At 29.9% G+C, this 16,696-nt stretch overlaps 5 protein-coding genes across 8 annotated transcripts in view; 3 read left to right on the forward strand and 2 right to left on the reverse strand.

Moving 5' to 3' along the window:
• Nucleotides 1-28: 28 nt before the first annotated feature.
• On the reverse strand, nt 29-4,770 carry LOC132916259 (protein HBS1). Of its 2 annotated transcripts, XM_060976103.1 has the most exons (10): nt 4,445-4,770; nt 4,275-4,340; nt 3,889-4,188; nt 3,776-3,817; nt 3,585-3,662; nt 1,741-2,293; nt 1,443-1,672; nt 1,178-1,373; nt 883-1,088; nt 29-808 (listed from the first exon to the last, which is right to left on the reverse strand). In XM_060976103.1, the coding sequence occupies exons 1-10, from the start codon at nt 4,485-4,487 to the stop codon at nt 354-356; spliced, it is 2,169 nt and encodes a 722-aa protein (XP_060832086.1). In that variant the 5' UTR covers nt 4,488-4,770; the 3' UTR covers nt 29-353. The 2 variants fall into 2 exon arrangements, with proteins under 2 accessions (XP_060832086.1, XP_060832087.1); XM_060976104.1 differs by lacking the exon at nt 3,585-3,662.
• Nucleotides 4,771-5,346: 576 nt separating this feature from the next.
• LOC132916261 (cytosolic non-specific dipeptidase) lies at nt 5,347-7,415 on the forward strand. The gene is made up of 5 exons (XM_060976109.1): nt 5,347-5,472; nt 5,540-5,990; nt 6,106-6,531; nt 6,619-7,092; nt 7,172-7,415. Exons 1-5 carry the CDS (start codon nt 5,432-5,434, stop codon nt 7,214-7,216), a joined length of 1,437 nt encoding a protein of 478 aa, XP_060832092.1. The 5' UTR covers nt 5,347-5,431; the 3' UTR covers nt 7,217-7,415.
• Nucleotides 7,253-9,767, reverse strand: LOC132916262 (alpha-L-fucosidase). The gene is made up of 7 exons (XM_060976110.1): nt 9,629-9,767; nt 9,053-9,353; nt 8,670-8,921; nt 8,243-8,605; nt 7,942-8,160; nt 7,643-7,866; nt 7,253-7,517 (listed from the first exon to the last, which is right to left on the reverse strand). The coding sequence occupies exons 2-7, from the start codon at nt 9,324-9,326 to the stop codon at nt 7,425-7,427; spliced, it is 1,425 nt and encodes a 474-aa protein (XP_060832093.1). The 5' UTR covers nt 9,327-9,353; nt 9,629-9,767; the 3' UTR covers nt 7,253-7,424.
• On the forward strand, nt 9,742-12,018 carry LOC132916267 (ubiquitin carboxyl-terminal hydrolase). 2 transcript variants are annotated; one of them, XM_060976119.1, is made up of 9 exons: nt 9,742-9,849; nt 9,969-10,069; nt 10,165-10,217; nt 10,306-10,317; nt 10,517-10,645; nt 10,720-10,871; nt 10,957-11,098; nt 11,161-11,236; nt 11,348-12,018. In XM_060976119.1, the coding sequence occupies exons 3-9, from the start codon at nt 10,182-10,184 to the stop codon at nt 11,503-11,505; spliced, it is 705 nt and encodes a 234-aa protein (XP_060832102.1). In that variant the 5' UTR covers nt 9,742-9,849; nt 9,969-10,069; nt 10,165-10,181; the 3' UTR covers nt 11,506-12,018. The 2 variants fall into 2 exon arrangements, with proteins under 2 accessions (XP_060832102.1, XP_060832103.1); XM_060976120.1 differs by lacking the exon at nt 10,306-10,317.
• Nucleotides 12,019-16,009: 3,991 nt separating this feature from the next.
• LOC132904732 (proton-coupled amino acid transporter-like protein CG1139) overlaps nt 16,010-16,696 on the forward strand; it is a 53,912-nt gene continuing 53,225 nt past the window's right edge. The window contains exon 1 of one of the 2 annotated variants that reach the window (XM_060955448.1): nt 16,010-16,207. The gene's annotated coding sequence lies outside the window, so the exon portion shown is untranslated. The remainder of the gene's footprint in view (nt 16,208-16,696) is intronic. The other variant, XM_060955450.1, reaches the window with a different exon arrangement.

Here is a 16,696-nt window from a genome sequence, read left to right on the forward strand (position 1 = left end):
GAACTTGGAAATTTTTATAATGAGAGCGGACATCTTCAGAATAATTTTATTAAATGTATTAGATTATTTTTAAAAATGTTATAAATCATTATAAATATATCATACATTAAACATGCATTAAAAAAAATAAGTGAACTTTCTATTGCAAATTAATTTATATATACATATATATAATTACAAATTTATAGATACAGTATTATATGAAGTCTGGTATATTTCCTGCAATATACAAATATGTAGCTATATGCATGTAGCTGCAATATGTAAATACATAACTGCACATAGTGATATGTAAAATTAAAAGTGTGTTCATAGAATTAGGACTGCGAATACATAAATTTTTTATATTATTGTTATTTGATTTTTGTAATTAGACCAGCTGCAATAGTAGTTCCTTCTACACGTAACATAATTCTACCCAGTTGTTTGATATCCTTATATAATTCCATACAAACTGAATTTTGTGTTGTAATCTCAATAATAGCACTTGAATTTTTTGGTAAACAGCGTGGTTTCTTTTTTATTATTTCACCAGTACTCCTATGAAGTTGCGCTACCAGTTTTGTAATAACAGCTGGTTGAACTAAAGATTGTTGGTGAATTATTACAGGAAGACCTTTCATAATAGGTATTTTCACTGCAAATACAACAACATGTGCTTGGAAACGTGTTGTTACAGGAACTGGATTTTGAGGATTACAAATAATATCTCCAATCCCAACGTTTTGTTGATCAATTCCAGATAATATTAAAGAAACTTGATCTCCAGCAAATGCGTTTGTTATAGATACTTCATCTATTTGTAAACCTAAAAATTAATGTCACAAACTTTAATTGCAGGTATCCAAATATATATAAGAAAATCATACATGATTGACATACCTTTGATCACTGCAGTTTCATTTCGCGGTAATACTAGAACTTTATCACCTAAAGCTGCCATGCCTGTTTCTACGTGACCAGACACACAGAATCCAGATCCTGTGCCTTTAAATATATCGTTAACCGAAAATCGAAATGGTTTATCTATTTGACGTTCAGGACACTTGAAATTATTAATAACGTTGACTAATGTAGGTCCTGTATACCTGCATGATTATACGATCGCAATTAACACATTATTTTATTTCATTTTAAATATATTATATGTTTTAAATAAATATTTAAATAATTATACCAATTAGATAAAGGTTCTTTAGGCTTTGTTAATATATTTTCACCAGATAGACCACTACAAGGAACAAAAGTAACATTATCCTTGAACCCAGCTTGTTTCAAAAATACACTCATTTTGCCTACTATTTCATCAAATCTCTCCTTTGACCAATCTACTGTATCTAATTTATTTATTACTACTGTCAACTGTGATATACCTGTAACAAAAATTAGTCATTGTTGGGAAATAGAATAATTTCTCTTTTCCACGTGAAAAATTTGAATACCTAATGAACGTAATAATAGTGCATGTTCTCTAGTTTGACCTCCACTGTCAAAACCAGTTTCAAATTCTCCTCTAGTAGCATCTACTACTAACAAAGCTACATCAGCTTGAGTAGCACCAATAATCATATTAGGTATGAAATCCTTATGCCCAGGTGCATCTAATAAAGTAATACATTTTGTTTCTGTTTCAAATTTAGAATGACCAACATCCATAGTTATTCCACGTTCCCTATTAGAAGAATATACAGAAATCAATTAATACTAAAAGAGTCTAGTGACTTTGTTTTCACTAATTACCTTTCTTCTCCTGTTTCATCAAGGACCCATGCATAAGCAAATGATTGTTTCCCTATTTTTTTACTTTCTTGTTGATATTTGTGAATTAATCTTGTTGGAACTTCTCCTAACTCGCATAAAAGTCGTCCTAATAAAGTACTTTTACCAGCATCTACATGACCAACCACAATTAAATGTAATTGTTCTTTACTGTCTCCTCTTTTATCTTTATAAATCTTTGTAACATCTTTTTCTTCATTGAATTTTATTTTAGGATCCAAGTCAGGTGTTTGATGCCCTGATACTGGGGACTGGCATCGCGGGCTATTTGCGTTCGAAGAAGTTGCTCTTTTTTCTTTTGAGACTATATTTTCCTTTCTTTTTACTTCTGGACTATTATAATCAGAATATGGGCTTTGAGAGCGAGGACTTTCAATACGGGAATTCAATAGATCACTATTTTCAGTTCCGCTTATATTAAAGCCTTTTACAACAGATCGTTTCCCAGCGGGAATAATTTTCACATTGGAAGGTGTTGTAGCTTGAAATGTATATTTGGATGACAATTTTTTACCTATCATAAAATTTATTGTAGGCTATTGTTATTTTGATATTAAATATAAAATAATGTGTAAAAATTTTAATATAAACGTATATTAGTTCAAATATTAAAAATACATTTTAAGTTTAAAAATTCACAATTCTCGCTTTAAAACTTCGGAAACAATATTTACATGAAAATAGTACTTTTCAGTGAATATATGTAGTCATATAAGTAAAAGGAATCGTTTTTTAATATATCATACTGCGTCATCTTACATATATATCAATTGTAACTTTTCATATATATATATATTCGTAAAATTTATAATTTAACCTTATGTTCATTCAAATATTTAATTGTGACAACATTTTTTATCACACAAACTTTGCATTTAATTCTAAATCTGTATGTTACTACATATTTTATTAAGTACGAGTGTAAGGAATTGAAAAATTAAATCTTTTTATTGTTTTATGATGTTCTTGTTGAGATTTAAGAATTGGCTTTTTCAATTTCCATGTTCTGCACAATGTTCTACCAAATAAAGATACATTTTTTTTGGTATATGGAAGTTTAACATATCTAAGATAGCTTAAATTTAATTTTGTAGGTAGCATAGCATATGGAATTTCAATATTTTCATTAGAAATCTGTAAAGTTGAAATAGGAATGACGTTGCGAATATCTTCTAATACTTCCGATTTTGTATTATTACTATTACCATTTGAAACTAAAAATGTGGTTTTTTTCAAAGTAGAATTTAAATCAATGATCCAAGGATCTGGTGATGGTGTTCGAGTACCACTTACATTTAATACCGGATCATTTTGTGACTTTACACTTTGTGGGTTACTTTTAATAATAGTGTTAGGATTATCTCTTGAAAAGGCAAATGCACTAAATAAACATTGTTCGAGTGAATCCACAGAATCATCTATCTCTCTATCATTTAATATACTACCATCTATATCTTTTTTACCAATAGGTAAATCTAACTGTGTATTATTTATATCACTACAATTATCTTTCTTAATTGATAATTTTGGTATCACAAAACTTGTCTTCGGCGACAAACTTTTTTCGTTAGAATTTGCATTATCAATTAAATTGCTATTTTTTTGTAAATGATGTGCTGTTAAATCAGCTAAGGTTTTGAATGCTACTGAATCCGAATTATTTTTGAAAGATGTAGAACTTGACAATGGGGAATTAACAAGATTACTAAACCCAGACAAAGATGAAAATCTCATAGGAGAGCTACTAATAGCTAAGTCTTTGAAACTTTCTAAATTATTCATGAGACATACATTCTCGTTAGTACCTTCAATATTCTCTTGTTTGTTAAATGATAATTTGGGTATAATGAATGGATTAGACTGAGGCTTAACAGATGCAGCATCTTACCTTACCAATGGATTCAAAGAAAATACATGAAACAAAAAAATTATAGGTTAAGAAATAATACTATAAAGTTATTTACTAAAAATATTATAATGTTGATAAATGATATACCTGGATGTGGTTCTAAATTATCCTTATTAGCCATAGATGAACCTAAAATAATTAAATTACTTTAAAAAATATAAAAGGAATACTAAAAATATACATATATATAATACACATACCAGTAGCAGTTTTTGGAGAAGATTCTTCTAATATTAAATCAAGTGCTATTTTAACATCAAAATTTGATTGAATAATTTTCTTTTTGATCTCAGACTCAGGTACTGTGTCTCCTATAACAGTTTTTATAGATTCCATGCATGACATGAGCTTGCCCCATTCGATGTCTGTAAGTGTTACATTTTCATCGTTGAAAGATATTGGAAGTTCTTCATTATCTTCGTTGCCTTCTATTATATCTGGTTCCGTAATAAAGGATGCAATATTCTGTTGCTTACTTCGATCAAATAAAAATTGTTCAGCTGCAATTTAAACCATGAATATTTACAGTAACACTATATTAATTACATAAAATCTGATACGTTGAATACATATTTAACAGAAGTACCACTAGGAGATACACAGTAGTCATCTTCTACAGAATGTCCATAGACATCATCGTAACCTTCGTATTCTGTAAAGAATATATTACGTTAAATAAACTCTGTAAGTTTAATCAACAGTTTAACAATATTTAAATAGATAAAATTATCGTGCATTTATTTTCTTTTCCTGTACCTTCTGAATAATTCATGCATCGTACATCGCGATGACGAGACATTTTATAAACTTTGTGCAAAAGATTGCAATAAAAATACGATAAAAAGATAACTTTTCTACTTTATTATTTATAATCTCCCATGTTACACGGAATAGATTCAGCTACGGCCACGGTTTATGTGACCGTGAGGTGAGCTAAATTCCGCCATCTACATTGACAACGTTTAACGAAATAACCGAATTTTCATGTTATGTTATCCGATATTATGTTAATTACGCATAGTATATTCAACACGAGGATATAATTTCACTAATGTATTATCACTAACTTATCAGTAACATATTTTACTTAAACTGACTTTTACTTTTATTTCAAAAGTATAAATAGCGTAGCATGTATTAATACCAGTCAGTATATGTAAGTATATAAGCCTCATTTATACTTGCATGATTCTTTTTGCCGTTATTTTAATAGAAAATAATATTTTTTATAAAATATATATTATTATACATTAAACTAAATAATATTAAGAATATACTGGTATTATCTGGTATTACATAGAACTTATACATCATAGAATACATAGAGAATAAAAATAAAAATATATTAATATTTTTTATATCAATTTCAATCTCAGAAAAGTATAGTTATTTATTTATTTTTATTTTATTTACTTGCTTATATACATAGTTATCTAAATATTAAAATCCTCCAAATATTTTGCAAATTTGACCCAAATTATTAGTATTCAGATATATAAACTTTGAATTTGATACATAAAATATTAAAAGTAGATTAGAAAAGTAGATAGTAAACTTATCAAAAATGGAGTAATAAATTTAAAACCACGTCTAATGGTGCCAAGCCACGCCCATGAGATAACATTCCTGGTTTATTGTACATATATATATATACATATTTACAGGAAACAAGTTCTTTCATTGCTGATTGAAGCTCAATTTAATCATTTTGGGAGATATACTTTAACATAACAGACAAAGAAGATGACTTCAGAACTTCCATCTACATTAAAACATCTATTTAGGTATATATTTCTATATAAATATTTAACTTATTTTATAATATAATCTTGGTATTTATTTCATTTCTAGCTATATTGATGATCATAAAACAGAGTATATAAACGACTTAAAAGAAGCAGTAGCTATAAAATCTGTCTCAGCATGGCCAGATCACAGAAATGAAATAATTAAGATGATGAAATGGGCGGAAATGAAATTAAAAAATCTTGGAGTCACTACAGAATTGGCAGATGTAGGAAAACAGACTCTTCCAGATGGAAGTGTAATTCCTCTCCCACCTGTTTTGTTAGGAACTCTAGGGTCTGACTCTGAAAAAAAGACTGTTCTTATATATGGACATTTAGATGTTCAACCTGCATTAAAAGAAGATGGCTGGGATACTGAACCATTTACTCTTGTTGAGAAAAATGACAAATTATATGGACGCGGAAGTACAGATGACAAAGGCCCTGTACTTTGTTGGATTCATGCATTGCAGGCTTATAAAGCTATTGGAACAGATATCCCTGTTAATCTCAAGGTATTTGTAATTATAAATTTTCTGTATGTTTTCTATATGTTGATTTATTCAATTATAAACTTTCTATATGTTATTTTGCAATTTCATTTATTATATATTTTTTGTTTAATTATAGTTTGTCTTTGAGGGTATGGAAGAAAGTGGTAGTGAAGGATTAGATGACCTTCTTTTGGCACGAAAAGATACATTTTTGCAAGGTGTAGATTATGTGTGCATATCTGATAATTACTGGCTGGGTACCAAAAAACCTTGTATTACGCACGGCTTAAGAGGTATCTGTTATTTCCAAGTGGAAGTAACTTGTGCTGTTAAAGATCTACATAGTGGTACATTTGGTGGATCTATACATGAAGGAATGGCAGATTTAATATATTTATTAAATACATTAATTGATGTAAATGGGAAAATTTTAATAGATGGTATTTATGATAATGTAACAAAAATTGTGGAAAAGGAAATAGAATCCTATAAAACAATAGAATTCGATGTTGCTGAATTCAGGAACTCTGTTGGAACTAGTAAATTAGCTCATGAAGATAAAGTAAATATTTATAATTTAACTTACTACTGATATATTTTATACATTATTACATATATAGTTATACATTACATTATATTATATTGTTAGATTCAATTATTGATGCATCGGTGGAGACAGCCCAGTTTATCACTTCATGGAATACAAGGCGCATTTAGTGAGCCAGGTGCAAAAACTGTTATTCCAGGAAAAGTTATTGGTAAATTTTCAATTAGAATAGTACCAAATATGACTCCAGAAGATACTGTACAAAAAGTAACAGCGTATCTAAACAAAAAATGGGCTGTCAGAGGTAGTCCAAATAAATTCAATGTCAGTATGTATCATGGAGGAAGAGCTTGGTCTGAAAATCCTGATCATCCAAACTATGTAGCTGGTCGAAAAGCTACCAAACATGTTTATAATGTAGAGCCTGATTTATCACGCGAAGGAGGCTCAATTCCTGTTACTTTAACATTCCAAGAAGTAACAGGCAAAAACGTATTACTCTTACCAGTTGGTGCTGGTGATGATGGGGCACATTCCCAGAACGAAAAACTGGACATTCGTAACTATATGGGGGGCGTAAGTATTTTCATTAACGATGGTATAATTTATTGTAACGGTTTTACTTAAACTTAAGGATATTTTATTTTTGGTTTAGACTAAATTACTTGGAGCTTATTTGTACGAGGTAGCTCAACTGTAAGGTACATATATATTGAAAACATAAGTAAGATGTGGGTTTATATTGATGTACTCAAGAATTTATTTTTTTCTTACAATACAATATATAAATAAAAATTTGGAGGGAAAGGAAGTTATAAAACGCTATTTTGCGACTTACATGTATCTTCTTTCTTAAGTGAATACAAAACATCTTTAATAAAATATATATTTAGATATCATTGTTTCTGTTATTCTGGTTTTATTTTTAATACCCAAGCTGGTTGTCCTTTATCAAGTTCTGCTGGTAATGATACAATCAATTTTTCATTACTTCGTTTCCACTGAAATTGAAAGTTAAAGTTATTATTTTATCCAATTATATATATTATTATATATAGTATTATATATATAGTATTACTATTTGTGTAATATGAATTTAACATCTATTCAAAACATAGATACATACTCTGATTAATAATTTAGATCCAAGTACTGAAATTTGTGTACTAGGAGATGTTTTGAGTGATCCTAAATATAATAAACCTTCATTTGGCCATTCAAGAATTATAGCATAAACTTGTTTTGTATTTTTGCTTTGTGTATACCAAACAGTATTAGATAAGCTATCATTTTGTGTTATCCAAGGTTTGGTATTGTAAATAGCTTCTCCATTTATCTTTAACCACTCACCTAATTGCATAAACTACATTTGAAATAAATTTACTAACACTACAAATAAGTACATTCTTGCGTTAGAGAATATACCCATTCCACGTAATCTTTCTTCGAATATTGGGCTAATAATGCCATCCTTTGTTGGACCAACATTCATTAATAAGTTTCCTCCACAACTTACAGTAATTGCTAATTCTTTGACCAATTCTGATAAAGTCAAATACTCTGATAAAACAGCATTCCTACGAAATCCCCAAGATTTTCTATCAATTGTCATGCAGTTTTCCCATTTATGTGGTAGAAGTACTCCTAAAGATTTCAAATTACAAGCGAAATAAAAAAGCAATATAAATTTCAAGCATCTATGTTGATTATACTAAATTCAATTTACCAGGATTATAACGATCAGAACATGTGTAAAAATCACCATGATGACATGGTATATTTTTTCCCCATCTATCATTTACTACAACTGTATCTTTCACAGGACTTTCATTGTACAACCAAGCCAAAAATTCTTTTGATTTCCAATAAACATCTGGTGCTTCCCAGTCACCATCAGACCATACAATTTCTGGCTTATATTTTTGTACTACTTCGTGTAATTCGGGAATTATCTTTTGATGAACAAAAATTTGGGTTGTAAAATTGTTATCTTTATCAGATAAATATAAAGGATTATACCATTCATACAAAGAATGATAAAGACCAAATTTCAAATTAGTTGAATTTCTTATTGCTGTAGCCAATTCACCTAAAAATCATTAATTACAGATACAAAATAATTTAAACAGTAAAAAATTCAATTTAATAATTACCTATAAGATCTTTCTTTGGTCCCACATCTGCAGAGTTCCAACTGAACGAATATTTTGAAGGCCATAATGTATACCCCTCATGATGTTTGCTTGTTAATACAACATATTTTGCACCTGAAGCTTGAAATAATTCACTCCATTGCGTTGCATTAAAAAATTCAGCAGTAAACTCACGAGCGAAGTCTTGATATGTAAAACTAGGTGGATACCTTTGTTTCATAAAGTCACGGTATTTACTATCAATCTGTTCTTCTGAAAATGAAAGTTTGTCTTGAATTCTTTATAAATTTATATCATTTTGCAAAAAGTAAAGAATTTTGATTGAAATAAATAAATAATAATATAAATTTGATTGTAATTAATAGTAACAGTAATAGAAATACCTTTCCAATTATTCCAAAACCATTCAGAGCCAAAACTAGGAACACTAAAAACACCCCAGTGAATAAAGATACCAATTTTTGCATCATCATACCAAGTTGGAAGCGGACGACTATCTAAACTATCCCATGTTGGAGAATATTGGTTTATTTCTGTTTTTATAGGCCAAAGTGTTTCATGGCTTTCTATATCTGACGTTACTAATACATATTGATCTCTCCCCCACGTTGTATATATTATTGAAGAAATGAATAAAATGTAAATTTGTAAAATCATTGTATTGCACAGTATTTATAGTATCTACTGCAAATAAATTATGAAAGATATTTATACAGATATTCATATTTTATCACATAAAAGATTAGAGATTAAGGTGGAAACCTGCTTATCGATTCTAATTTCATTTAATTTATGATAAGATTGAATAACATGAATTAATTAATTTTTCTTATTTGTCAAATTTATTGTTTCATTATAAAATATGTTAAAGTAATTGATATAGATATAATATATAAGCGAATTATTATGAATATAAAATCAATACTTAAAATAAGGGCGATAAATGTTCATAAAATTACCCTTTGTTATGTCTTTTAAAAATCTTATAAATATATTTTATAAAATAGAGAACAAATATTCATTTTGATATATGCTTCTGACATATGTACATAGTATGTAGTCGTTGATATAAATTTCATAAAATAATCTGATTTTATTAAACCGGTAGCCATGTTGACTACTGCAGACAAATGAAAAATTTAAGAAAGTACATTGAACACTTTACTATAAGACTAATAAAGTAAGCTACGAACAAAACAACTAAATATTTTGTTATTAATTATTCTATTATAAGTTTATTTTAATATTGATCTTATCTACCGTCCAATAATGTGTCATCAAATTGTGTCAGTGTCACAGGATTTCGGCAAATTCGTCTGAGTGTGATAAATTGATAACAACATTAAAATTTTGCACGTATAATACGGCAAATACGCTTTTGTGAATTTATAACATCTGTTGTAAGTAATCGTTTTCGTAAAAATTCTTCTTGAAAAGTATTTACAGCGTATTAGAAGTTAGAATATGAAACTTTAAATTTGCCGATATCTTTTAGAATCAACAAAATTCATCATGTCATCTTGGATTCCGATGGAATCTAATCCAGAAGTAAGAATTTGTATTTTCATCATAATCATTAAAATGAAAAATATATATGTATAATATCTTTTTACATAATTTCATTTCTTTGTTTTAGGTTATGACAAAGGTAAATCATAATAACTTTCCATTATTGATATTGATATTCGATCTTGTAATTATGTTATAAATAAGTCTTTCATTTTATTTAAAGATTAAAGACAATACATCTATTTATGCATTAAATGATTTATTTATATTATTGTAAAGTAAACTTGTTAATAATTTTGTAGTTACTAAACTTTATAATTCAAAGATTTGTTTTACAGTTTTTACATAAATTAGGCGTAGCAAAAGATTGGTCTGTTGTTGATGTTTATGGTCTGGAACCTGATCTGTTGGCACTTGTACCTAAACCAGTTGTTGCTGTTATTTTGCTATATCCTTTATCCAAAAAGGTTTCAAAATAAAGATTATACTATTACATTTTATTACATAAAAATCGTAGTTCTAATAATTTTATGTGATTTAGGGTGATAATAGCTTAGAAGACAAAGAATCAGACACTAAAGAAGAAGATGTAGATACTCCTAAAGATCCAGAAGTTTTTCATATGAAACAGTACATTCATAATGCCTGTGGTACAATCGCATTAATTCACAGTGTTGGTAATAATCGAGACATGTAGGTATTTCGTTAAAAGTACAGAATATTCATTTATTTTTCAACAGACATCATATGTTGTAAATTGTTCTATTTAATTTTGCAGCATAGATCTTCAGGATGGTTTCCTAAAAACCTTTTTAGATGAAGCAAAAAATCTTTCTTATATGGAATGTGGAAAACTTCTAATGGAGTCCGATGGTATTAGTATCACCCATAAAGATGTAGCACAAGAGGGTCAAACAGAGGTATGATTTTCTTGCTTTTTGTGTACTTACAGAAATGAGTACTAATCGAAAGTATTCGGTAGGTACCAAGCGATGAAATACCAGTGTACCATCATTTTGTAGCACTTATACACAAAAATGGAGTTTTATACGAATTAGGTGAATATTTTAATACTGCTGTATATACTTATATAATTATTTACATAGTAAATAATTGTATAATTACTAATTTATAAGAATATTATATTATTTACGTATGGGATTTTTTAGATGGACGTAAACCTTCTCCTATTAATCATGGTATAACTAGTCCAGAAACACTGTTAGAAGATGCAGCACGTGTTTGTAAAGAATATATGGCTCGTGATCCAGAAGAAGTGTGCTTCACAGTTCTTGCTCTTGCTAATAGCGATGCAGGAGCATTGTAACTCAATAAATACGATGTAGCATATACGTTTTAAGATAACTGTTGAAATAATTTATTTTATACATTATACGTGTACATCTGCTTTTTATATTGCATTTATTAACATTTGCTTATTACTGTATTATAATATGGATATTCGTGATACAAGTACGTAAAACATATCTATTTTATCGAATGATAAAGGCATAAAAAATAATTGAAATCGCATAAAAGCGAAACTTCAATAGTTTTATATCTTTTATACTAATTTTATTATATTATTTTTTTTATACTATTTTTTGATGAATAAATGTGACGCAAATATTTTCATAAATTTTGACTAATAAAATATAAATATAAATAAATAAATATATATATATATATCACTATCAATAAGTATACATCAATCTTACAGTAGTAGTTGTGTGATAGTTGTTTGTATCGTTGTTTATAAATATTCGCTCTAAGCAACTAAAAATATGTGTATCTGTACTTCCAATACTTATTAAAAATGTCTTTTCTAGAAAAAACAAAATGCATCTAGTATTCAATTTTATTATACAATAATTCCTACTTCTATATCAACTATCTTTAAAATTTACGTTGCATCAAAGTAAAACATTTATGATTGATAAATTAACATTATTATAAAAAATAATTTGTACAATTTAATTATTTTTAAAAGCTTAAATTGTTCAGCTTTCTACGTTCATGTTTTTCAATGAAATTTTTCCAAAACCTTGATGTAGACAAATAATTACTTGTTTTTGACCTAGCAAACCATTCATATCGTGGATAGATGTTTACGATAATCAACGCGTACACAAAGTACGTGTATTCAAAACATTTGATAATCCTTGTACAATTAAAATATTTTTGTTTTGTCTATTATCTGAGGTCGAAAAACCTGTCGGTCACTGACCAGAACCTAGTAAAAGGCCTAGTTATTTTAGATCCTCCTCTGAAAGTGAGCATCTTGGCTCCACTCTCTAAATAGTAGTCTAAAAAAACACGAAATAGATCCGTGATTGATTGTTTATTTACTATATCTTCCTATTTCTTGCATGATATGTTAAAATTATAAATAAAACGGGGGACAAAAACTTGAAAAATATCATCGCTGCAAATTATTATCGCTTCATTCGAAATGAAGTAACCAAAGAATGTATATAAAATGAGGATATTGATAACAAACGATTAGTGTGCTTTAGTCATTGTTTGTCATTTCAGTCTGTTTTAGGAAAAATTTCGCGATGGAAAATATTCTACGATCACTGAATCGTTTGATCTTTGTATGGGAAAAACGATACATAATGATCCAATAAATTTCTCAATACGTTGCGAAGGACGAGACGATGCACATTTTCTTTCATACCGGCTAATTCTTTAGCGACCCTATTACGTAAGGATGTTTCAATTGTGAACGATATAAGCGTGCTGTGTGATAATTAAAAAATATATCAAGAGTACACAATAGAAATAACCTATTAAAGTAAGGAGTCTTTCGCATTGTTCTTTATTTGTTTTTCTTTGAAATTTTCCTTTAATTATTTTTAATAGACGATAGACAAAGAAAAAAAGCAATCACTGCACGATATATTGCACAACTTTTTGGTTATCAAATTAGAAATTATAATTACTTTGCTCTTTTAAAGGATGATTAGCGTCGAATTAATTTCCGAGGCCAAAACAATTCGGGAATCCCCAATAAGGAATTTCCGATCAGAGGTAACAGGATCTTATTACATTTGTACAAATATAGAATTCGATAGTGGTAGGCAAAGAATTCTATTAGTTTAACTTGATTTACTTGAACAAGCGCTACGTCATTGGAATGGAAAATTTGGAGCGGAAAGATAGAAAGATAAAGCGTATTTCGTGCAGAGCTGAAAAGATAGTTTTTTCCTGACAAAAGATACATGTCTCGTTCATAGACCATAAAAATAATAAAAATAATAGTGGATCTATTTTAAAATGGAACGGAATTTAAAATGGAATAAAACTTTAAAATGGAACGTATATATGTATAAACAGACAAAAACGCTATCAATACGTTATCAATAAAAGTACGATCGATATACGCATACCAAGCGTTATCACTTGAAAGTAATATTAACATTAATCTGTCGAATGACTGATGCGTGAGTGATGACTACTTCTACATTTTCATAAATAATAGCTTTTTTTCCAATTCCACGATGATTGTACATGATACTTTCACCGATAAAATGTGAATGATAAAACGCGTAGGTTGACTTTTTCAAACTACATCGTATATCAATATCATCGATAAAATTCTCAATGAAGACAATTTATTAAATCTGCATGGTCAAGATATAATCAGCCGGTAAAGTAGCTGCATCGCATTATGTTTTGACAGTGTCATATTGTAAAACTATTATCGCGGGAACCTATAGGAATCCTATCTTATCGAGTAAGCATAATTCATTAATTGTAATAAGACTGATAGTTTCTGAAGAATTTCCAAGTACAGGATAATTTTTTGAGATCGATAATTCGCGAGGAATTACTAAGAAATATTTCCCTTTCGCGTTCTAAGTTTAATCCTTTGTCGATGTAATTTATTAAAGGTATAACAAATAATTTTATCTTTGTTTAATTTTGTGTTTTAGGAAAATTACATATTATATAAGACAAGGATAACATACATTTAGAGTATCAACAAAACTTTTATTCACGAATGTTCACATTTTTATGAACATAACTAACAAAGATGCAACTTGACAAGACATTTGTTTATCCATTACGTATTATAATATACTTGCGGTATTTTATATATTTTTGCACGTTATACGCATTCTGTGTATTTCTGCACTTCCAAAATTTCCTACAGATGCGTAAACAGTCGCAATCTTACGACACACATACTATTATTTCACTTTAGGTTAGGTATCTCGTTCTCCGCTTTAACATAGCGTCCGTTAGATTCTAATGACACAGTCAACTATCAAAGTCTCAGAAATTAACGAAACATGTCATGCACAGGTACTTATATTATGCATTCGTCCATGGCTGGTTGGGTTTAAGGTCGTCCCACGCCCATAAAAATGTTACTATACGTGTATAGCCTCGTTTCTGCCTACCATAGTCTGTATAATCAGGTATGAGAAGATACAGTTGAACAAATTATTCGTTAAACGGATATGACTGATATATCGATGAATTCTTCCGGCAGACACAAGCAAATCAGTTTGATCCTCTTGTCGCAGATATCTTATCGAGTGGATAGAAAAATTAGGGAACGTTGGAAAAGGGAGGAATAATTCGTAAAGGTATGTTTTATTACTACACAAAGATGAACACGCGATGCTACGCTGATAGTACTTGAAGGCATTCTAATACATGATAAGAGTGTAATAGGAACTTGGATTGGTTATTATTCGCACGCAAAGTGGTAATCCAACGTGATTATATCGCACGCGATAGCTCAGGGGAACATTGAACCAGCTAAAAAGGTTCTTCTGGAGGTCGAAGAGTCCTTAAAATTTGTATTCGTGCCGCAAGTATTATACTGTACATATGTGGTTTACAATACTGAAGAAGATGTTCATGAGCTCGCAGAATCTTTAACGAGACCGCCTTTTTATTTTCTGTTCGATTCGCTAAGGGAAATTCGTAACGCTTCGTCATCGAAGAGATTCGAACTTAAATACGAAGTTCTTAAAATATATAAATTTCCAAACAAGTTAGAAATAAAAGAGTAAATTCCTTGGTAAAAGAACGAATTCTTAATTTGCAGATCTTAAAGTACGGATTTCCGAGAAAACCAACTCCGGTAGGTCCGATGGAGGCAACGATCGATAAAACCTTCTCGAAGATCTTCGATTAGAAATTTCTCTAAACTAATACGCAGAGCACTTGCACGACGATTTCTCGAAATCGATACGTAGAACAGAAACTGTTAACGGAAGAAGTGAAAAATCAAACGCTATGAGATCAATTCCAACGGAACCAATAATCGATAATAACCGATTCAATAATCGATTCTTTTGGAACGTCGTAAATTATAAATTTCCGAAAAATATCGCGAATCGATAGAACGCGAGTGTTTAGAGAACGAAAAGTTGGACGAAAACAAACAATTTCTTAATATCTCGATTTAACAATTTTGCAAATGTGTCCTAATTCCTCGATATCTCGATCTCTCAATTTCCCAATTTCCTCGGTCGCCACGATGTTTCCGAGAAATTCGAATCGCTCGAGACAAAATATCACAAACGTATAGAAACGTTGGTTCGATCGACGCAGGCCATTCGGGTATGTTTACGGGTCAGAAGCACGTAGACGCGAGAAAGAAATCTGACCCTGACTTCTTCGAGGTGTTCCGGAAGCAAATTTTCCAGCGGTTGAATGTCTTCATCGACCCCGGACTGGCTGATAAGCGTGTGTATACAGAGAGTATGAGTGTATACACAGACAGAGTTCGCGCCATCACGGACGAAATTCAGCAGCCGTGAGCATTTCGCTGACGATGATAGGCAAGAATGACACCGGTTGGGAGACAAGCAGCGGCAAAGAGTATTAGCAAGTAGCGAGCGGTCTTTGGTGGTTGGTTCGAGTGTTCTCAGTAGCGCGACTCCGTTTCAGTCGCGCGGAAGCAGCCGACCGTTGCACGTGTTCACGGACCGGACGATAACCGCCACCATCTATGGGTTACCAGTACCCATTCTCACATCTGGATACTTTGAATTGACCACGAGAAAGTGAGTACCGGTTCTTTGTCATTTCTTCGTATGTAAACTGTCGGTTATAAGTATCAAGACATTTAAATTCTCTTCTACGATAATCGATCAACTGATAGATCAACGAATTTGACAAGTTGCGAGTAGTAGGTCATAGATCTTTTGTAAGTGTGTATAGCTTTAATTTTTCTTATTTTCTATATTATTTATCGTATATTATTGCTACTTTTTTTTGTTGTTGTTATTTAATATTATTTAACGTAGCTTTTAGTCGACCAGGGTAAAATCACTCTGACGTAATAATAGTTTGTCAAGTAGTGAACTATTAGTGAATCGAGTTTCAATAGTTATCGGTAAAGTTTCCGGTTGTGAATCGTAGATTTCTTTTTTATGAGTTTATTATTTTCATCTGAAATCTTCCTCGTACAATAACGTAAGAAGTAATAATAGCAAATTGACAAGTTTACAAAGCGTAGGTTATAGAATTTCTTCTACGAATTTTATAATTTC

The sequence above is a fragment of the Bombus pascuorum genome, chromosome 2, assembly GCF_905332965.1.
Source record: "Bombus pascuorum chromosome 2, iyBomPasc1.1, whole genome shotgun sequence".
NCBI lineage: Eukaryota > Metazoa > Arthropoda > Insecta > Hymenoptera > Apidae > Bombus > Bombus pascuorum.